Below are 24,014 nucleotides of genomic sequence, written 5' to 3' on the forward strand. Positions count from 1 at the left end.
GGTGCCCACTGATTCCCACAGTACTGCATTTTTGGAGACATTACCACTTCATTAGAATAGAATCTTTGAAATCTACCCTCTTTTTGTTTTCCCTGACCTTTATTCTCTAACATATTATGACATTTTCAATGAATGGATTCTCATTATCTCAGGGTGTTAACCATATTTTTGAATGAATATCTTTTCCTCTTTATCCAAACGAAAAGTATTAAGATGAAGCTGGAATCTCCGTAAGATGAAAATATTTCAAAGCATCTTCTAAGCAGGACAAAGAACAGTAAGCACGGCAAGTGCAATAATTCAGATGAGCACCCAGATGAATAAATCAAGGCATTGCCTTAAGCAATTCAGTCCACTGGAGGAGGCAAATATATATAAATCATATGGGTGGATTTTGACAGGTATAACAACAGGCTCTGGAAGCTCCCAAGAAGTAGTAAATAACTGCATTTCTTCATCCTATGGACAGGTTTCAGCTTCATCTTTTTCATGAAGACAAAGAGAAAAGATGTTCGTTCAAAATATGGTAACACCCTGAGATAATGAGAACTGGGCTATTAGTTGTTGACATCCATCTTTTGTCCAGCCCTTGTTCCCAAGAGGTATGGGCAAAAGTTCTTATCTTCAGATGCCAGAGGTAAGGTGAGTAGGAAGTGACTGCCTCCTGATCAATTTGTGGTTATCTATTTCCATAATCAATCTATTTCTTACCTGTGTAATACATGAAAACAAATCATTAAATGCTTGTTTTCTTTTTTCTCCCTACAGTAACTGGGAGACCAGCTGAACAAAAAATATTGTTTTAATTAACTTTCCAAACTTAGGACCCCATATTTTTTATGTGACTGCATTTTTTGGACCCTACTTGTCATGAAATGGCAGAGTATTACTGTATCAATATGAAAAAGCCTATTAGTAGATAGTGAAAGCTGTTCTGCTGTGCGTGGCTGCCTCATTTCAGTGTATTCATGCTTTATTACTCTGGGATCAGTTTTCATTTGTTAAAAGTAAAAAAAAAAAAAAAAAAATGATAATCTTCAGAACAACCCAGAGAGGAGTAACCTTCATAAGTGGTCCTTTGAGACAGATGTGAAATGTGAACATAGCAATTGAACAATTGTGTTTGCCCAGTTCTACTAAATGAGTCAGTACAGCACGTAGATCTTTGGCACTCTGTCTAGGACACCCAAATATTTCATTATGGCCCAAATATATGGCCCTATCAATCAAGGCTGCAACAAGATGCCAGAGGTATATTAATATGAAGGGCTACACAAATGCCCACTAATAGAGAAAGGTACATGAAAATACTCATTAATACTTACCCTCCACAAATAAGGCATTTGACAACACTAACTTGGTTAAGGAAACAGGAAGTGAACTGATGGTGAAACATAATATGTTTGCCACACCAAACAGCCCAAAGAAGAAATACATGGTGAAATGATGCCAGCCTAGGAGTTGGTTCCAGTGGCCCTGTTTATAGTCATATAACATCAGATTGGGCCCTCCAGGAACAAACTGCTCCCCAGCCATGCCTGCAAAGAAACATATCACAGTTTTAGCAACTCTGCTTTACCTAGAATTCAAGAAGATGCAGGAGGATTAGCCCATTGCTTATTCCAATCTAATGTTCTCTTGTGACATTGATTCTTCTCTCTGAGGTGTTCCCTAACAGCTGAGTACTGGCACTTAAGGCTTGTTTTGGAGGTTCAGATGCTAGTTCAAATAAATAGTTTTAGTCAAAGATAGCCAATCGAATTAAACAGCTATTTCAGATCTTCAATGCCAATGATCTTAGTTCCACTGCCCATTCCAATCTAATGACTAAGATACATCCTGAATTATTTGGAGATTTGAATTTGGGAGACAACTCCTATGGAGATTGATTATTTCCTTCTTAAATACTACATCTTTCAGTAGCTGCCATAAAGTAGGGGGTTGTGCTTGGTACCAGATAAAAATGCTAAAGAGTTCAGCTTTTCTCGAATTATGATAACTGAGAAAGCCCAGACAGGACTGAGCACAGTGGCTCACACCTGTAATCCCAACACTTCGGGAGGCCGAGGCAGGCAGATCACTGGAGGTCAGGAGTTCGCACCCAGCCTGGCCAACATGGTGAAACCCCATCTCTACTAAACATACAAAAATTAGCCGGGTGTGGTGGCAGGCGCTTGTAATCCTACCTACTTGAGAGCTGAGGCACAATTGCTTGAACCCAAGAGGCAGAGGTTACAGTGAGCCAAGATAATGCCACTGCACTCCAGCCTGGCTGATAGACCAAGACTCCATCTCAAAAAAAAAGGAAAAAAGAAGCCCAGACAGATACAGCAGATGCAAACAGTTAAACTTTCTTACAGATACTGCCTTATTTGTTAATCTATAGAATTTGGCAAGGAAATTTCCCTCTTTGGAAATGTTACTGTGTAACTTGATGCCATAGCAAAGACCTGTTGCCATGAATAAAGCATGAAGAAATCTAATGGGAAAATCAGAAAATTTATCTTTTATAACAGAGAGGCTAGAGTGGAACTCTCAAGAACACAGAACATTTTCATTGAATCTTGAGATGGAAGATTCAGTGGAAAGGCCTTAGAAGTCATCTGGCCTAATCTCTTTCTCCAACTTAGGAACCAAGAAAAAAAGATGTGTGCAGAAAGCTAAAGTCTTCTACAGCCTATCAGAAATGATGTATTACTGAAGCTTTTCCATAATAACTTGATTAATTTCACATCATTTGCAAAATGGTTTTTGATAGGGTTTGTTCTTTCAGAGATCAGAACAATTGATATAAAATTATGTTAGGGCTGGGCGCGGTGGCTCAAGCCTGTAATCCCAGCACTTTGGGAGGCCGAGACGGGTGGATCACGAGGTCAGGAGATCGAGACCATCCTGGCGAACATGGTGAAACCCCGTCTCTACTAAAAAATACAAAAAAAACTAGCCGGGCGAGGTGGCGGCGCCTGTAGTCCCAGCTACTCGGGAGGCTGAGGCAGGAGAATGGCGTGAACCCGGGAGGCGGAGCTTGCAGTGAGCTGAGATCTGGCCACTGCAGTCCAGCCCGGGAGACAAAGCAAGACTCCGTCTCAAAAAAAAAAAAAAAAAAAAAAAATTATTTCAGAAGCTCCAACCAATTCTTTAAAAGAAACTCACTTTGACTGGGTAGGCAAGTTAACTACTATGACTAATTCATTAAGAAATAGCTTTTTGTATAAGTGTAAATTATTACCTTCCCAATGAATTGTATCTGATAGAAATTACAATTAGAATATGTGTTGAGATATTTTTTAATAAAAATTCCTTTTAGCAATTTCATGATTTTATATTGTTTCATATTTTACATATGAAAACACCCACAAGGTAAAAACAGAAAACAGATGGTCCACTCACCAGTTAAAGCCATGCCAACTATTGTAATTCCCTCCAAAATTTCCAATCGACAGAATAATGTTTTGGAACCAAGGTAGCAGGTTCGCTTTTGCTTTTTGAAGATATACTTCAGAGTACTCATTGTACACCACCAAAGACCCATAATAAAAAAGAAGGTTCCAGGGAGGGCATGACCTCTGAAATTCCCCATGATCTACAAATATAAGAATACACAGAAAATAAAAGACATTTTATTGCCAGGATCTGGACAAAACATCACTTGTTTCCATAAAGTACACTGTCTTCTGATTATGGATATATAGCACTGAGGATGATTCTGAGGATCCTACATTACTGTGCATAGTAGTAAATGCCACTACAGTATCAATAATATCAATAAAAACAAAATAAAAACTCACATTTGTTGAATACTTACCATGTACTCTGCACTGTGTCAAGTGTTTTATGTTCAGTCTTCAACCTAATTTATGCAGCATACCCCTGAATGAAGCACTGTTACCCCTTTTTCTTTAGGGATACTCATTTAGAGAAGTTAGACTACTTGCCCAAATCTCACAAACATTAAGCAAAAGTTCCATTATTTTTAACACAGAAATCAAAAGAATTTCTTTGCATCAACAGTATATACTTCTCCATACAGTGGCCCTTCAAGCCCCTCTGAAGGAAAGTGATATGAAACTTTTATCTTTATGTTTAAAACTTGAAATGATGTGAAATTGCCTACACATTTTTTTAGGTTGATAATTTCAAAATATCAAGCATTAAGTGTATGGAAAAAACAATTAGTGTTCATCAAATATCTGTGTGCTGCTCCCACTCTTTCCCAGCCTCTCCCTCCAGTTAGATTGGACCCATGTTTTTAGTTCTGGCTACTACACTGTAAGCTGAACTTGCACATGTCACTTTCCAAGCTGGGTCAGTTAGCAGTCTACATGACTCCTTTACCTCTCTCTTCTCCTGCCTGGGCAACCTTGGTGTAGCATACCTGCAACCCAGAAGGTGATCAACCAGCCTACTTCAGATTTTGTAAGAAACAATCCCTTATTGTGCTAAGGCAATGAAACTTTGAGATGTATTGTTAAAACACCTTAGCCCCACCTAGCCAGATATCAAGCCAAATCAAATTGCAAATTTTGTTTACATTATTGCCACATGGTGGAGTAGCTTCTGGTTAATAAACAGAAATACCCAGCCAGGCTAGGTGGCTCACACCTATAATCCCAGCACTTTGGGAGGCTAAGGCGGGCAGATCACAAGGTCAGGAGATTGAGACCATCCTGGCTAAAACGGTGAAACCCCGCCTCTACAAAAAATACAAAAAATTAGCCAGGCATGGGGGCGGGTGCCTGTAGTCCCAGCTACATAGGAGGCTGAGGCAGGAGAATGGCGTGAACCCAGGAGGCGGAGTTTGCAGTGAGCCGAGATCGCACCACTGCACTCCAGCCTGGGCGATAGAGCAAGACTCCATGTCAAAAATAAATAGATAAATAAAATAAAAAATAAATAAAGACAGAAATACCCTCCATTTTTGGTCACTTCTATTAAAAAAAAAAAAAAACAGTCTTGAATTATGTGAGTTTTTAATTATGTGAGTAGCCCTTTGTTGACACATATCATAGCATCAACAGAATAATGAAAAGAGAGTCCAGAATCACCCTCGTGGATCTGACACTAGGCCAGGTCAAAGTAAACTCATGAAAGGAGATCTCAGGATTTCCCCTGGCCCAGCAGACTTTATCTCTAGGTGATAATGGGCTTCTCAGTTCAGGACAGACCCCTTTGGGTTACTTCCACCCCTCTGATACAACTGTGAAACTCGGGGAAACTTGGAAGCTAACCCAAACACTAAAAGTCTCTTATATCTCAGCGGCGACCCCAGGCAGTCATTTCAGGACACCCTGGAATCGTCCAAACCATCCAAGAGTCTCAGGCTCAATATAGCACATAGTGCTGTGTGCAGGTCCTTGTCCTAACTATGCCTGTAATGGCATGTTTGGGTCGTTTCCTAACCTTTCTAAGCCTTGGTTCTTAATGAATAAAAGAAGGAGGAAGGCCTAGATGAAACCTGGAGTTCTTTCCTGCCCTAACAGTCTCTGATTTATTATCCTAACCACCACCTTTATCACAGTGTTGCTGAGTTCTGTTTCGGTTTAGGCAGTCATATGGGATTGAGAAAACTTCTATATGGGATTGAAAAGCATATACAGACTGCAAATTTTTTGAACTTTTCTGAAAATGAGTTGTATTTGGCTTAAGAAGTCTTAAACATTTTATATTTCTTAGTACAGGAAGCCCACTTGCAGGGATTTATCTGGAAAATATAAATGGAAATACAGGCACTAGGCGAATGTTAAATAAATTACGCAGCCACTGAAAATAAGGTTTTCAAATAACTTAAATGATAGGGGATATATTTCGTTAAAAAATAGGATTAAAAATTAGGGGAAGGGGCTTTGATTTTGGATTATCTAAGTCCAAATACCAACTTTATAATTTGTTAGTTACATAACTTTGGGAAAGTTACTTAACCCCTCAGTGCTACAGTTTTCTCTTCTGTAAAATGGGACAAATAACAGTACCTACATCATACATTTAAAATTAATTACTCCAAAGCAAATAACCCATGGTACTGTTAAATAAGATCATGCTATTTTCAACCTACCTCTAACTACTAGAGTGAAACAAAAGTAAAACCAAATGCATGATTTTACTTAGATACTAAGTTGGAAATAGAAAATCAAAAAACATTGATACAATTCATTTGGCAATCACTGTTGTACCGCCCAAGACATTTCTCTTGCTGTTGTCTTAGAGGGTTACTGGGATAATCTGTGGTTACTGAACTCCTTGACTGCAATTAGAGAATAAACTCCTTGAAAGCAGAGGCCATATATCCATTCTTCTTTCAATTCCCCACTGGACTATCCACTGCCTTACATACTATGAGGTTCTGAATTTACAAGGAGTTACTAAGCTCTTCTTATAACACAAGATTACATATTTGCAAAACATCTCTACTCTGATGTCTCAAAAGCCTCTCACACTCAACATACCCAACACTGAACTAATCATCTTATCAACCCATCTACTGCCAGAAAATAGTTTTAGTTACCCTAAAAGAATCCCTGGTTACCTAGTTTGGTTAACAACACTGCCAATTCACCCCTTTGCCCAAACCCAAATTATGAGCATCATCCTTAGAGTTTGGCTCTTTCCTTAAAAAACAATTGGTAATTGAGATTTATCACCTCTGCTGCCTAACATTGATTCCCTCTAGGGGAAAGGGAAGAGGCCCCTTCAATTTCACCTGCTTGGAGAAATCCTTCCTGATGGCCCAAATAGGGGAGGGTCCCTATTACACCCTTTCAAGGCACCCAGTCCTCACATTAGTGACTTCTTTGCATGATTAGTTATTGAAGGTCTGTCCTCCTCAATAGCCTCTATGACCATTACCATAGTATGAAAGCCTGTGCAACTGACTATGGGGGCCCCTCAGAGTGTAGGTGCCTGGGCCTTCTCTCTTTTTTTTTTTTTTTTTAGGCTCCTAGTATACTAAAAAAGAAAGAAAATGCCAAAACAGAGTCACAAGAAATTTGGTTGCTTTTAAATATTTAGAATTACCTAGTAAATACTTTAAATATACAAGCAAACATATTGCCTATGTCATAGATACAATGAAATTTTAAAAAGCAGGCCTTCCCTGAATGTACAGCTCTAGGCCAAATAGCCCTCTTGACCCACCCCCATGACAAGCTAAGAGGCTCCTGCTGCCTGCAAAGCTGAGAGGATCAATATATCTCAGCACACCCATCAGGATGTAATAAGGAGGTAATGGGGAATAGTGGAGGGTTTGTGAAGAAGAATATGAGCTGATCAAAGAAGGGAAAGAAAGGAGTCCTCCTTCCTACTTCAGTTATACAACTCCTGTGTCTTCAGCCTTTCAATCTGAAACAATCTGATTGTTCCAATCTTTCTGTTTAAAGATCCAGACAAAATGAAGTCAAAGTATAAGGGTTGTTATATTTGCCTGGCTAAGGAACTCAACAGATGCAGTTACTCCTGGCAATAAAAACATAATTCATCTTACTTCACTTTCACTGTGAAGGAAAACATTGTCCATATCCTCAAACATCACTTCACTCTTATCTCCTAGAAACCATTATCTGTAAATCTCTTTTGTTCCCTGCTTTACTGTTGCCTTCAGGTACAACTTATTCCTTGTAAAAGCCAAGTAAAGTAGCACAGAGTTTGATCAGATTTAAACACAAAAGCAGACCTTCTCCTTTGAAGGAGAGCACGGGGCTTTCCTTGGCCACAAAAGAGAAGATGCAAACAGCCAGCAGAAACCCCCAGGAAAATCCCACGGCAGGAAACATGAAGGCCCTTCCTCCGGACCTTCCTACCTGATCCCACCACTTACAACCTCCTAAGAAATGCAGTTCGGCTGGGCGCGGTGGCTCACGCCTGTAATCCCAGCACTTTGGGAGGGCGAGGCGTACGGATCACGAGGTCAGGAGATCAAGACCATCCTGGCTAACACAGTGAAACCCCGTCTCTACTAAAAATACAAAAAAAGTCTCCAGGCGTGGTGGCGGCGCCTGTAGTCCCAGCTACTCGGGAGGCTGAGGCAGGAGCCGAGATCAGGCCACTGCACTCCAGCCTGGGGGACAGAGTGAGGCTCCATCTCAAGAAAGAAAATAAAATAAAATAAAAGAGAAAAGCAGTTCACCCAGGCCTAAAAAAGCGAACTGCAAGATTTCATCATTGGCTTCTGTTAGGCAGGAATCTAGACCCAACATGGCGGTATCACGGGCATGGCAGGCCCTTTGTTAGGTCTTCCCGCCCTTCACTTCCTGCTAAGACTCTCAGCGGGCAGAAAAAGCCCGCGCCTGCCAAAGAACCCCGCGCTCTGCACAAGCTTCTGGACACATCATTCCCCAGAAATCGAAACCTAACTCAGGAAAACCGAGACCTACAAACCCCACCTACCTCCCCCTATAAAAGGCCCCCTATACCCGCCCCAAGCGCGACTTCCTCGGCCCTCCGACTAGAGGACCGTGAACCTCGCCTGCGAGCCCAATAAAGGCTACCTTTGTTCTCATCTGCCTCGTGTCTTCTTGCTCAGCTCCCCGTTTACATTACAGCTTCCAGTGTGATTCATCCTAAAAATTCTTCCTCCTCCCCCATCCAAAGAAGCCCTCCACTTCTAAGGATACCAAGCATTACCTCCTGGCATCCCCATTACCCTACTTTTTGCTGACCACCCCCTGGCATACACACAGACTCACTCACCACACAAAAGGGAAACATTTTAAAACTCTATCCCTTAAGAGATAATATTGGGCAGAGCCCAAGATGTAACTCAGGTGTGGGGAAAAGAAAGCGAGATCAGACTGTTACTGTGTCTATGTAGAAAGAAGTAGACATAAGAGACTCCATTTTGTTCTGTACTAAGAAAAATTCTTCTGCCTTGAGATGCCCTTAATCTGTAACCCTAGCCCCAACCCTGTGCTTGCAGAGATATGTGCTGTGTTTACTCAAGGTTTAATGGATTTAGGGCTATGCAGGAAGTGCTTCATAAAACAAGCGCTTGAAGGCAGTATGCTTGTTAAAAGCCATCACCATTCTCTAATCTCAAGTACCCAGGGACACAATACACTGTGGAAGGCCGCAGGGACCTCTGCCTAGGAAAGCCAGGTATTGTCCAAGGTTTCTCCCCATGTGATAGTCTGAGATATGGCCTCGTGGGAAGGGAAAGACCTGACCGTTCCCCAGCCCGACACCTGTAAAGGGTCTGTGCTGAGGAGGGTTAGGAAAAGAGGAAGGCCTCTTTGCAGTTGAGATAAGAGGAAGGCATCTGTCTCCTGCTCCTCCCTGGGCAATGGAATGTCTCGGTGTAAAACCCGATTGCATGTTCTATTTAGTGAGATAGGAGAAAAGCGCCTTAGGGCTGGAGGTGAGTCGTGCTAGCAGCAATGCTGCTCTTTAATGCATGGAGATGTTTACGTATGTGCACATCAAAGCACAGCACCTTTTTCTTAATCTTGTTTATGACACAGAGACATTTGTTCACATGTTTTCCTGCTGACCCTCTCCCCACTATTACCCTATTGTCCTGCCACATCCCCCTCTCCGAGGTGGTAAAGATAACGATCAATAAATACTGAGGGAACTCAGAGACCGGGCCGGCGCTGGTCCTCTGTATGCCGAGCACTGGTCCCCTGGGCCCACTTTTCTTTCTCTATACTTTGTGTCTCTTTCTTTTCTCAAGTCTCTCATTCCACCTGATGAGAAACACCCACAGGTGTGGAGGGGCTGGCTCCCTTCACTCAGGTGCTAGGTGTTAATTCCCAGGTGTTAACAGCCACAAAAACCACAGACCAGGTCTATACACAGAAAGGGAAAACAACTCAAAATAACCCAGAAAAAGAGATGCAATGGTTTCATTGGTGGAATTCTAATCAAATAGCTAAATTCAGTATAAAATGAATATCATTATGAGAAAAAACTTAAAATTTCATCTTGCACCACCACCAAAATGAAGTATTCCTAAGTCTTCATTAGCGACTCATATTTCAAGATACATTTGTAAATTCCAATACACTAAACAAATCTGAACAGCTTTGCTCTATTTGCCTTAATTCTCAAATTATATCCACATCCTATGTGGATACAAAAATATGTAGCTTTGGCCGGGCGCGGTGGCTCACGCCTGTAATCCCAGCACTTTGGAAGGCCGAGGCGGGCGGATCACAAGGTCAGGAGATCGAGACCATGGTGAAACCCCGTCTCTACTAAAAATAGAAAAAAATTAGCCGGGCGCAGTGGCGGGCGCCTGTAGTCCCAGCTACTCGGGAGGCTGAGGCCGGAGAATGGCGTGAACCCGGGAGGCGGAGCTTGCAGTGAGCCGAGATTGCGCCACTGCACTCCAGCCTGGGTGACAGAGCGAGACTCCGTCTCAAAAAAAAAAAAAAAAAAATGTAGCTTTAAAATTTCATTCTCCATCATTCTGTACCAGCACTTTCTCCTCCAAATTTCATTTATTTTGAATGAGTCTTCTTAAAGTATCCTTACCTTCACAGTTTCCTCAATGTCAAGTCCAAATCAGTTCTTTTCTCTCAAGGATTTATAATGGCTCCAGACTCAAGACGGAAAAGCAGATGCTCAGTGGCCCTGAATCTAAAACTCCCGACTCTTCCTCCTTTGAGATTAAACCAATGTGCTCCTATCTTTCTAGCATGAGCAGATAAACCTTCAGACTAGGTTACAATGCACTTAAACCCAAAGAACACACCCTTTGGAACCTCCTGCCTCCCTGTCCAAACATTGTGCCAGAGGGCAGTTCTAGTTGCAACTCACCTTGCCATCCTACCTACCAGGCCACTAGCCTCAGTCGTGTGCCACCTGCTCTGAGAACCAAGGCCAGTGAAAGATATTGCCATCTTGCAGGCCATGGAGACAGAACACAAAGGGAATGGTTAGAGCAGCAATAACATAATAGATCGTGTTCTGTAAGGCCTAAGAACCCATTTTCGTTTTGGTTCTTTTCGTTTGTTTTTTGGATTTTTTGTTTGTTTGTTTGTTTGTGACAGGATCTCACTCTGTTGCCCAGACTGGAGTACAGTGGGGCCATCTCAGCTCACTGCAACCTCCACCTCCCAGGTTGAAGCGATTCTCCTGCCTCAGCCTCCTGAGTGGCTGGGATTACAGGCGCATGCCACCATACCTGGCTAATTTTTGTATTTTTAGTAGAGATGGGGTTTTACCATGTTGACCAGGCTGGTCTCGAACTCCTGACCTCAGGTGATCTGCCCACCTCGGCCTCCCAAAGTGCTGGGATTATAGGCATGAACCACCATGTCCGGCTGAAGATAACCCATTTTCTAACATGCAGTGCCTCAAGCAAGAGATCGCCACATGGTTGAAGTCATGGCCAAAACCAAAGTTATAGGAATAAGAAAAATGATGAAAGAAAACTGCTGTAGGTCAACAATGCAGTGCAAAGCATTTGGGATGCTCTTCTAATCATCACCTGCATCATACAGGGACACTTCAGGCGCTTGAGGCACCCACTGCAGAACAGACACAGGCCCTCCTCACAATAGAAAGCTTATAATACACTGAAGAAACCACAAAAGACAGAAATGCTAAAATATGTCCCTAAGGAACAAACTAATTACAAGTTCTATGGAATTGTTAAGATGACTGGCATGCCTAAGATGGGGAGAGGACTCTGTCTAAGAAGATGCCTGGTGGAGGAGGTCATTCTAAAGCAGTGTTGTACAGGAGGAGCCCGCAGTGACCAGGGGACAGTGGTAAGGAAGCTTCTCAACAGGGGAGAACAGTTAGGTGAAATCAAGAAAGAAGTGAGAGCTCTGGTCTGCAAGAGTGCTTCTCATTCACTCTCAGCCCAGCAAGCCCAGCCTTCCAAATAAGACGATGAGTGTCTCTTCTTTTTGCAAATGATAGTGCCAAGACACAGGAATGCTATTTGAATGAGCATGTGGAGACAAGTAGAGTAGCATCAAGATACTGAGATTTAAATCTGACTTCCCCATCTCTGTGCCCCAGAGGCCATTTGTCTCTTGTCAGTGTCATAAGCCCGGACGTGCTCACTCATATTAGGCTTAGCATGTGACCAGAGATGAGTGGCTCAGCAGCTGCTCCCAAAGCCAGAATGATAATAAAGCTCTGTCAGAAGAAAATAACCACTCTAGAGTGCTATGACCTTATTTATTTTATCTTATTTTGATCTCCTCCGTACCTCTGCCTATAGTTCCCACTACCAACCCCTCTCAATGTTTAAATAACTAAAACCATCCACTACACATCAGCTATTCTTAACCAAACATCTAAAATGACAAGAACCCTAAACTTGAAAATATAAGAAAGGATTAGGCAATCCAAAAACATATGTCTTTAAAAACAAAACCTAAAAACAAAAATTAAGAACAAATGTCATATGGCATCACCTGCTTGTAACCAACTCTTCAAAGTAAATAGAAGTCTGGAATTGTCTGTCAGTGGTGATGCACCTGTGATGGGAAGGAAGGCATTCATTGAACGCCTATTGTATACTAATAACTTTACATACATACATCTGTTTATTTTATCATTAAGACAACTCAAGGAAATACAGTTGACCCATGAACATATGGGCTTGAACTGGGTTGGTTCACTTACACATGGGTTTTCTTCTGCCTCTGCCACCCCCGAGACAGCAAGAAAGACCAACCCCTCCTTTTCCTCCTCCTCCTCAGCCTATTCAACATAAAGATGACAAGGATGAAGACCTTTATGATGATCCACTTCACTTAATGAATAGTAAATATATTGTATCTTCCCTATGATTTTCTTCATAACATTTTCTTTTCTTTAGCTTACTTTATTGTAAGAATACAGTACATAGGCCAGGTGCGGTGTCTCACACCTGTAATCCCAGCACTTTGGGAGGCCAAGGCAAGTGGATCACAAGGTCAGGAGTTTGAGACCAGTCTGACCAACATGCTGAAACCCCATCTCTACTAAAAATACAAAAATTAGCCCAGCGTGGTGACACGCACCCGTAATCCCAGCTACTCAGGAGGCTGAGACAGGAAAATCACTTGAACCTGGGAGGCAAAGGTTGCAGTGAGCCAAGATCATGCCACTTCACTCCAGCCTGAGAAACAGAGCAAGACTCTGTCTCAAAAAAAAAAAAAAAAGAAGAATACAGTATGTAATGAAGCTGCATTTCATAACATATAAAACATGTGTTAACTGACTGTTTATAAAAGGCTTCCAGTCAAGTTTGGGGGAAGTAAAAATCTATACTTGGATTTTTTACTGCAAGGGGTGGCCAGCACCCCAACCCCTGCATTGTTCAAGGGTCAACTGTATTATTATCTCTACCATAGGTATAAGAAAACCAAGGCTCCAAGGTATTTAGTAACCTACTCTACATCGCAGAGTTAGCAAAGACCAGAGCCAGGATTTCAAAGTCCTTGTATGTCTGACTCCAAATCCCTTACCTAAGAACAAAGACTAGAAAAGACTTTTCAATGGCCCCATCAAAGGGTCTCAGTCAAGTACCTTTGAGTAGGTTAAATACCACAGGGAAAAGGCATCTCCTTCTGTTCCTTTCTACCACTGAGCTGCCAGCACATGTTAAGGAGGTAAAGCTTTGCACAGAGCCAAGAGTGTTTATTTACCACCACTGTAGTCAAAGTCAGAGGGCGTTGGACTGCTAACAATAAGGAAAGATGGGCTTTGTCATTCATTCGTCATGGATTGACAAAGGTCTAGATGCTAGTGATAAGCATCAGACTGATCATCAGTGATGTAGTAACGTAAAGTTGCCATTCTGTAGTTCCAAGCTACATGTTGCTTCACAATTCAACTCAGTGAACAATGATTTATCACTTTGTATCTAAGGATCTGCTTCAAGTTACAGGGGACTCTATGGTGAGCAAATACATCAGTTTTCTATTGCTGCTGTAACAAATTACTACACAGTTAGTACATTGAAAGTACACACATTTATTATATTACCTTTCTATGGGTCAGAAATTCAACACTGATCTCACTGGGCTATCAAGGTGTCAGCAAAGCTGCCCCTACACGCCTATCACTAAAACCAAGGTGCCACCAAAGGGGCTGCTATGTCCCATTGAAGAGGCTGTAAGGGAGAATACATATCTTTCCCTTTTCCAGCTCCTAGAAGCCACCTCTATTCCTTGGCTCATAGCCCCCCTCCCTCCATTTTCAAAACCACTAATGTTCCATCTCAGACCACTTCCTAACCATGGATTCCTCTGACTCTGAGTTTATCTGGTAAAGGTTCTAATTTTAAGAACTCATGTGATTAGACTGAGTCTACCAGCATAATCCAGGATAATCTCTTCACTGTATGTCATTAATTTAATCACATATGCAAAGTCCCTTTTGCCAAGTAAGGTAATATATTCACAAGTTCCAGGAATTAGGACATAGGCAGGTAGGAACACTGTTCTGCCTACCACAAAAACACGAAAGGGCTTACAGCCTGGCAGGACAAAGAAGACAGACACAGAAGTGACTATGATTCCAAAAAGATGGGCTAAGATTTATAGTAAAGGAATAAAATGCTATACGTGTGCCGAGCCCCTTCATTTAATTCAAGGGAGGGAGAGAGGCATATGACTGGATTTGGGAAGAACTTTAAAGGTCATCTGAGCTAGACCTTGAACAATGAATGGATTTCAAAAGGTGGAACTAAAAGGAGTCACCCTCGACATAAGGAAGAGCATGAATAAACTCACATTGGAAGGAACATAGAGGAGACATTGTAGTCACTGGGATAGGAGACAATGAAAAATACAGCTAGAAACTATACACATATGAGAAGCTGGTGAGTGATAGAAATGACAATATAAATTACCAATCCATGGAAAAATTATTAATGTTACTAGAACTGAGTTTCTATTCATGGATAAAAATTAAACTAGATTCCCTACTTACATCAGATTAAAAAATAAATTCTAGGTGTATTAAAGACCTAGTTATGAAATCCCAACTTTAAAACTTTTTAGAAGAAAATATTTGAAGACATCCTTATGACTTTGGGATAAGAAAAAAAAATTTAAACAAGATACATAAAGCAAAACAGTGAAGAAAATGACTGAGAGAGCTGACCATATCAAAACTTAAAACTTCTATATACAAATGGCAAACATGAAAAGATGTTCAAGATTGTTAGTCATTTGGGATATGCTAACTAAAATAATAAATACCAATACACACTCACTAGAATGGCTAAATTTTAAAAGACTGACAATTCCAAGTGTTGGTATGGATGTGGACCAGCTAGAACTCTTATACACTGCAGGTGGAAACACAAAAAGAATAGCCCCATGGGAAAGCAGCTTGTCACTTTTTATAACATTAAACATACACTTACCATTCGACCCAGCAATTTCACACTAGGTATTTACCCAAGAGAAATGAAAACGATGTCCACACAAAGACTTGTACATGGATCCTCACAGTAGCTTTATTTGTAATAACCCAAACCTGGAAATGACCCATTGACATGTGAATGAATGAAGAAACTATGATACATCTCCACAATAAAAAGGGACAAATTACTGATACATGCAAAAATCTGAATTAGTCTCAAAAGCATTATGCTACATGAAACAAAACAGACACCAAAGGGTACTTACTGCATAGTTCCATTTATATGAAATTCTAATATAGACAAAACTGTAGTGATAGAAAGCAGATCAGTGGTTGCCTCAGGGTAAAGGGAACAGAATTGACTGCAAAGAGCATTAGGGAACTTTTCAAGGTGATGGGAATATTCTATATATTGATCGTGACAATAATTACACAACTGTATACATTTGCCCAAACTCATCAAATTATACTCTTAAAAGATGTGAACTTTATCGCATGTAAATTACACTTCAATAAAGCTGATTGAAAAGAGTGGAAGAAATATCACTTCTGCCCTTCTTTCTCTTGAAGGCTGGAACAGGATTATGCTGGTTAATGCTTTGGCAGTTATCTCAGATTATGCAGATAAGGCTCACATCTAGGGGAGAGGAGCAGTGCACCTAAAAGAGGCTTATTCCTGAAGACTGTGGATCCACCGTTCCATCCCTGCATATCTTATTTTATGTGAGATGGAATCAAACTTTTATCATGTACAAAAGCAAAAAAATTAAATCTACCTTGTATAATAGCAAAAAAACTTCTATATGTCCCAACATTAGCTAACAGTTATTGACTGCTTTCTGTGTACCACTTTTCATTTATGTAACTGCTCTTCATCTTAACTCCTTTAATCTTCAAAACAAACCCCATACTATCATCCCCATTTTCCAGATGAAGAAACTGAGATGCAGTTAGAGATTAACTAACATATCCAAGGTTGTGCTGGTGATAAGTAATGGAACCGGGATTCATACACATCCTTGGGCCTATGCCTCTCCCACAATGGCACCATAAATAAAGTTTTAAAATACATGACAGACAGAAAAAATATTTGAAATAAATGTCAATGACAAAGGACGAGTACTAGGGAATGTAATTTTTTAATTAGAAATCAATTTGAAAAAGAAAAACTGCTCCCCCATGGGTAAAAAATAAGAATAGACAATTCAACCCAAGGCAAAACCCTAATTGTCCAATAATCTTAAGAAAGGATCCTTGATTCACTAGAAAGCAAAGAAAACCAAATTAAAAACAGGTATTTTTCATCTATTTTACTGCAAAAATTTTTTTTTTTTTTTTTTTTTGAGACGGAGTCTCGCTGTGTCGCCCAGGCTGGAGTGCAGTGGCCGGATCTCAGCTCACTGCAAGCTCTGCCTCCCGGGTTTTTACGCCATTCTCCTGCCTCAGCCTCCCGAGTAGCCGGGACTACAGGCGCCCGCCACCTCGCCCGGCTAGTTTTTTGTATTTTTTAGTAGAGACGGGGTTTCACCGTGTTAGCCAGGATGGTCTCGAACTCCTGACCTCGTGATCCGCCCGTCTCGGCCTCCCAAAGTGCTGGGATTACAGGCTTGAGCCACCGCGCCCGGCCTGCAAAATTTTTAAAAATCTATTATATCAAGTGTTGGTGAGGGCATGAGGAAACAAGAACACTCATACACTACTAAAAGTGCAAACTGGCATTACTATTACACTTTGCCAAGAATTTGGCAGTAGCTAGGAGAGCTGAAAATGCACATATGACACAATCCAGCCATTCAATGTGTAGTGTGTAATCCCCCAAAATTCCTATACACGCTCTCTTGTATATGTCAAAAAAAGTTTATTACCACAATTTGTTGTAGTAACATAAAATTGGAATAACACCAAAATGTGAACATCCATCAATAGAGAAAAGAATAAATAATATGACGTAATATGTATACAACACAATATAATACTACCAGTAAAAGATTTTTGAATAAAAGAAGTATATCTATATTTATAAACAGAAATTAATTTTGAAAGCATTGAGTGAGAAACGCAAATCGCAAAACAGTGGTAAACGTTAATGCAATGTATGTATTGTTTTTATTTTTCCATTTTTATTTTAGTGGATATATGATTCAGTGGATACATATGGAGGTTTATTACCTGAGTATATTGCATCATGCTGAGGTGTGGGGTATGAATTATTCTATCACCCATGTACTAAGCATAGTACCCAACAGTAAGTTTTTCAACCCTTGTCCCCTCCCTCCCTTCCTCCTCTAGTAGTCCCCAGTGCCTATTATTGTCATCTGTATGCCCATGTATGCCTAATGTTTAGATCCCACTTATAAGTGACAACATGTGGTATTTGATTTATTGTACCTGTGTTAATTCACCTAGGATAATGGCTCCAGCTGCAACTATGTTGCTGCAAAGAACATGATTTTCATTCCCTTTTATGGTCGCACAGTATTCCATGATGTAAATGTACCACAAATTCTTTATCCAATCCAGTGAGCACCTCAGTGGGTTCCATGTCTCTGCTATTGTGAATGGTGCTGCAATGAACATGTGAGTGCATGTGTCTTTTCAGAGAACAATTTATTTTCTTTTGGATATAATACCCAGTAATGGGATTGCTGGGTCAAATGGTAGTTCAGAGTTCTTTGGGAAATCTCCAAATGCTTTCCACAAGAACTGAACTAATTTACATTCCCACCAACAGTGTACAAATGTTCCCTTTTCTATAAAGCCTTACCAGCATCAGTTTCTTTTTAGATTTTTCAGTAATAGCCCCTCTGACTGGTGTGAGATGGTGTCTCATTGTGGCTTTGATTTGGATGTCTGATGATTAGTGATGTGGAGCATTTTTTCACGTCTGTTGGCTACTTGTATGTCTTCTTTTGAGAAGTGTCTGTTCACTTCTTAATGGGTTGTTTTTTTTTTTCTCATTCAATTAAGTTCCTTGTAGATTCTGAGTGTTAGACCTTTGTTGACTGAATAGTTTGTGAAAATTTGCTCCCATTCTGTAGGTTGCCTGTTTACTCTGTTGATAGTTTATTTTGCTTTGCAGGAGATCTTTAGTTTAATTAGGTCCCACTTACTGATTTTTGTTTTTATTGAATTTCTTTTAGGGACTTAGTCATAAATCCTTTCCCAAGGCCAGTGTCCAGAATCGTGTTTTCTTCTACGATTCTTCTAGTATTCATATGTCTATGAAATCACGGATGACACAAACAAATGGAAAGACATTCCATGTTCGTAGATTGGAAGAATCAATATCATTAAAATGGCTATACTGCCCAAAGCAATCTATAGATTCAGTGCTATTCCTATCAAGCTATCAAGGTCATTTTTTACAGAATTAGAAAATACTATTCTGAAATTCATATGGAATCAAAAAAGAGCCCCAATAGCCAAAGCAATCCTAAGCAAAAAGAACAAAGCCAGAGGCATCACATTATCTGACTAACTTCGAACTTTACTATAAGGCTACAGTAACCAAAACAGCATGTGTTGGTATTAAAAAAAAAAGACATATAGACTAATGGAACAGAATAGAGAACACAGAAATAAAATCATGCATGTACAGGCATCTAATCTTGACAAAGTCAACGAAGATAAGCTAAGGGGAAAGGACTCCCAGTTCGACAAAGGTGCCAGGATAGCTGGCTAGCCATATGCAGAAGAATGAACCATGACCCCTACCTTTCACCATATACAAAAATTAACTCCACTTTGGGAGTCCTAGTGGGCAGATTGCTCGAGCCCAGGAGTTCAAGACCAGCCGGGGCAACATGGCAAAACTCCGTCTCTACTAAAAATATAAAAAGTTAGCTGGGCATGGTGGCACATGCCTATAGTCCCAGCTACCCAGGAAGCTGAAGTGGGAGGATCACCTGATCCTGGGAAGCTGAGGCTGCAGTGAGCCATGATCGTGCCATCACACTCCAGCCTGGGTGACAGGAGTGAGACCCTGTCTCAAAAAAAAAAAAAAAAAAGAAAAGAAAAGAAAAAGAAGATGAAAACAACTCAAGATGGATTAAAGATTTAAATGTAAGACCTTAAACTATAAGAATCCTAGAAGAAAACCTAGGAAACACCATTCTGGACATTGGCCTTCATAAAGGATTTATGACTAAGTCCCCAAAAACAATGGCAACAAAAACAAAAATCAACGAGTGGGACCTAATTAAACTAAAGAGCTCCTACAGAGCAAAATAAACTATCAACAGAGTAAACAGGCAACCTACAGAATGGGAGCAAATTTTCACAAACTATTCAGTCAACAAAGGTCTAACACCCAGAATCTACAAAGAACTTAAACAACTGAATGAGCAAAAAGCAAATAATCCCATTAAAAAGTGGGCAAAAGACAAGAACAGACACTTCTCAAAAGAAGACATACAAGAGGCCAACATACATATGAAAAAATGCTCCACATCACTAATCATCAGAGATATCCATATCAAAACCATAATGAGATACCATTTCATACCAGTCAGAGGGGCTATTATTAAAAAGTCAAATAAACAACAGATGCTGGAAAGGCTTTGTAGAAAAGGGAATATTTGTACACTGTTGGTGGGAATGCAAATTAGTTCAGTTCTTATGGAAAGCATTTGGAGATTTCCTGAAGAACTTAGAACTACCATTTGACCCAGCAATCCCATTACTGGGTATATATCTAAAAGAAAATAAATTGTTCTCCAAAAAGACATATGGAAGGACATCTTTGTGCATCGTTGACAATTGTGAGTAAAGCTGCTATTCATATTTATGTGCAGGTTTTTATATGGACATTAGTTATCAAGTCATGAGTAAATACTAGGAGCACAATAGCACAATTCTGAATTGTATGGTGATATGTTTATCTTTGCAAGACACTGCCAAACTGTCTTCCAAACAAGTTGTACCATGTTGCATTTCCACTAGCAATGAATGAGCGTTCTTGTTTCTCCACAGTCTTATCAACATTTTGTGGTGTCAGTATTTTGGATTTTAGCATCCCTGATAGGTGTGTAGTAGTATCTCATTGTTGTTTTAATCTGCAATTCCCTGATGACATACGATGATGGGCATCTTTTAATATGCTGATTTACCATCTGTATGCCTTCTTTGATAAGATGTCTGTTCAGATCACTTTTTAATTGAGTTGTTTTCATGTCGTTGGATTTCAAGAGCTATTTATACTGTTTAGATACATGTCTTTTATCAGATTTATGTTTTGCAAATATATTCCCCAGTCTGTGGTTTGTCTTTTCATTCTCTTAATAATGTCTTTCACCATTAATATTCAAAAAATGAATCTAGACATAGACCTTTCTTTTTTCATAAAAATTAGCTCAAAATGGTGAAAGACACCATTAAGACAATGAAAAAACAGAAGTTTTAAATTTTAATGAAATCTAACTTTTATATTTTTTGTTTCATGGATTGTCCTCTTGATATATTATTTTAAAACCCTTTTCCACACCCAAGAGCAACTAGATTTTCCTCTGTTATCTTCTAGATGTTTTACAGTTTTGCATTTTACATTTAGGTATTTAATACATTTTGAGTTAATGTTTATGAAAAAGGTAAGGTCTATGTCTGATTCATTTTTTTGCATGTACATTTGGTGGTTAATTTTATGTGTCAATTTGACTGGGCTAAGAAATGCAGAGACAGCAGGTAAAACATTATTTCTGAGTGTGTCTGAGAGGGCATTTCCAGAAGAGATTGGCATTTGAATTGGTAGACTAAGTAAAGACGATTGCCTAGGTGGGCATCATTCAACCCATGGAGGGCCTGAATAGAACGAAAAGGTAGAATAAGGGTGAATTCACTGTCTGTTCTTGAGCTGAGGCATCCATCTTCTCCTTCCCTTGAACATAGGAGTGAGCCCCTGGTCCTCAGGGCTTTGGACTCCGCGGCTTACACCAGCGGACCTCCCAGTTCTCAGGCCTTCAGACTTAGGCCTCCATAATTGTGTGAGTTCATTCCCATAATGGATTCCCACATATACATATACATATACATATACATATACATATACATATACATATACATATACATATACATATCCTATTGGGTTCTGTTTCTCTGGAAAACCCTAACACAGTGGGTATACAGTTGTTCCAGCTCCATCTGTTAAAAAGACTATTTTTTCACTACTGAATTGGTCTTTGCCCCTTTGTCAAAAATCAGCCGATTATATTATGTGGGTAAATTTCTGGGCTATCTATTCTGTTCTTGTCACCTATTTGTCTATTCTTCCACCAACACCATGCTTTCTTGATCACTGCAGCTTTAAAATAAGTTTTGAAGTCAGGTAGTATCAGTACTACGATTCTGTTCTTCTCTTTCAATATCGTGTTGGCCTATTCTGGGTCCTTTGCCTGTCCATATAAACTTTAGAATTGGTTTAATATCCACAAAATAACTTGCTGGGATTTTGATTGGGATTGCATTGAATCTATAGATCAAGTTGGAAAGAAATGACATCTTAACAATATTGGGCCTTCCTCTTCATAAACAGAATAGAATATTTCTCCATTTATTTAGATCTTTGATTTTTTGCATAAGAGGTTTATGGTTTTCCTCATATAGATCTTATATACATTTTGTTAAATTTATATCTAAATCTTTTCTTTTTTGGTGCTAATGCAAATGATGTTGTATTTTTAATTTTGAATTCCAGTTGTTCATTGTTGGCATAAAGGAAAACATTTAACTTTTATATTTTTAAAATTTTATTTATTTGTGTTAACTTTTATATATTAATCTTGTCTCCTACAACCTTGTTAAAATGACTTAGTTCCAGGAAGGGTTTTGCTGCTGTTGTTGATTCTTTGGAATTTTCTACATGAACAATTATGCCATCTGTGAACAAAGAGAGTTTTCTTTCTTCCTTCCCAGTCTGTATACTTTTTATTCCCTTTTATCATATTACTGCATTAGCTAAGACATCCAATAGGAAGTGGCATAGGAGTGATGACATGGGACATTTTGTGTTGTTCCCAATCTTAAGGGGAAAACACCTAGTCTCTCAGCACTAAAGTATGAAGTTGGCTGTAGGTTTTGTGTAGATATTCTGTATCAAGTTAAGAAAGTTCTCTATTCCTAGTTTGCTACTGTTTGTTTTGTTTTGTGTTTAACTTATCTTTTAAAAAAGAAAGACCTAGGAAAGGTTTAGAGCCAAATAACAGAAGACCCTGAATGCCAAGTTCAGAAATTTAAACTTTAACCTATGAACAATAAGAAGCAACAGAATATTTTTGAGCAAAGATGGGATATGACAGGGATATACATCTCTCTGCCTCCGAGAGCCCTTAAACCATCCCATAATGCAGGAATCTAGTTTCTATTTAAAGACATCCAGAAAGGCAAATTCCTCCAAGTGCCTTAGTAACCCATTCTGATGACAAACAAATCTCACTCTCTGTTGACCTTGCCTTATAGCCAACCTGAATCCCTTATAGGTCCCAGGAAAGATGCAGAACATTCTTCAGTGTTGATAAACTGCTTCAAAGACAGGACTCCCAAACCCAGTATTACTCTACCGGCTCCCAACCCAGAAGAGAAAGCTGTTTCTCTTTGGTTCAGGGCAGAGTCACAGGCACCCAGTGGGCCCGATGAGTTTACAAAACAATGTACAGTCAAAATGCAGTGACCACACCTGGATCAGCAGTGCTGACACATTCATTTGCATCACAGCTTCTAAAGGAGAGAGTTGCTATTGTCAAGAGCTGTGTGACAATAACACCTGGGTGAACGTTTGGCTATCTCCTGGGCCAATCTACAGAGAATGCCCTGTGGCCCTGTTCTCATGGCCTCACCTTCCTTGTCTCTTCTTTACTCCTCTTACTGCCATCCTGCTCTTCTCTCCCCTTTCTGTCTTCTGCCCAACACAACCAATTCTCAGGAGGACACTAGAGCACATTTTGGGTTCTGAGCAAATTCTCTGCAAGAGCACAGGGACCACCTTGGGAAGGAAAGCCACTCCTAGATAGGATTCCAAAGTCTGGCTTTGTTTGGATTTCCTTGTGTGCGGAAGGTGGAAGACAAGGGCAGTCAATGGAGGCCCAGAGAGCCAAAACAAGGAAAGGATTTGCCAACTGAGGTTAATAGATCTCTGAGTTCCCAAAGCTCACAGGTATACAAACGACACCAGCATCTGGTTCTCCCTGATGCCCACTAGAAGACGTCTTTTCCGCAGAGGCTACACCATGAAATTCATTCTAACCTGTTTTTCCTTCAAAAAGCTATTCTGGCCGGGCGTGATGGCTCACGCCTGTAATCCCAGCACTTTGGGAGGCCAAAGTGGACGCACCACAGGAGGTCAGGAGTTTGAGTCCAACCAAGCCAACATGGTGAAACCCTGTACTAAAAATACAAAAATTAGCCAGGCATGGATGTGGGGTGCCCATAATTCCAGCTACTGAGGAGGCTGAGGCAGGAGAATCGCTTGATCCTGGGAGGCGGAGGTTGCAGTGAGCCGAGATCGCACCATTGCACTCCAGCCTGAACCACAACAGCAAAACTCCATCTCAAAGAAAATCCCCACTTCCTCTTTCCCCCTACTGCCAAAATACAAACAAATATGATTTCATCTAGGCCTTTCACCCTGGGACAGGCTGAGGTGTGGGGCCAGGGTTTGGGTCTCGCGTTTTTCCCACTAGTATCTGCCCAACCATCTATCCAGTGGACCTGCATCAGAA

The 24,014-nt window shown here is 40.3% G+C and overlaps 1 protein-coding gene across 4 annotated transcripts in view; it reads right to left on the reverse strand.

Moving 5' to 3' along the window:
* The window catches only part of TMEM45A (transmembrane protein 45A), a 76,383-nt gene that overhangs the window by 14,720 nt on the left and 37,649 nt on the right, over positions 1-24,014 (reverse strand). For 3 of the 4 annotated variants that reach the window (XM_015128700.3, XM_077990307.1, NM_001266028.1), the window contains 2 exons: positions 3,391-3,583; positions 1,326-1,538 (listed from right to left, as the gene is read on the reverse strand). In XM_015128700.3, coding sequence (XP_014984186.1) covers positions 1,326-1,538; positions 3,391-3,583 — 406 coding nt within the window. Of the gene's footprint in view, positions 1-1,325; positions 1,539-3,390; positions 3,584-10,464; positions 10,484-24,014 lie in introns of those variants that run through there. The other variant, XM_077990308.1, reaches the window with a different exon arrangement.

Source organism: Macaca mulatta, chromosome 2 (genome assembly GCF_049350105.2).
Source record: "Macaca mulatta isolate MMU2019108-1 chromosome 2, T2T-MMU8v2.0, whole genome shotgun sequence".
In the NCBI taxonomy this organism is placed as follows: domain Eukaryota; kingdom Metazoa; phylum Chordata; class Mammalia; order Primates; family Cercopithecidae; genus Macaca; species Macaca mulatta.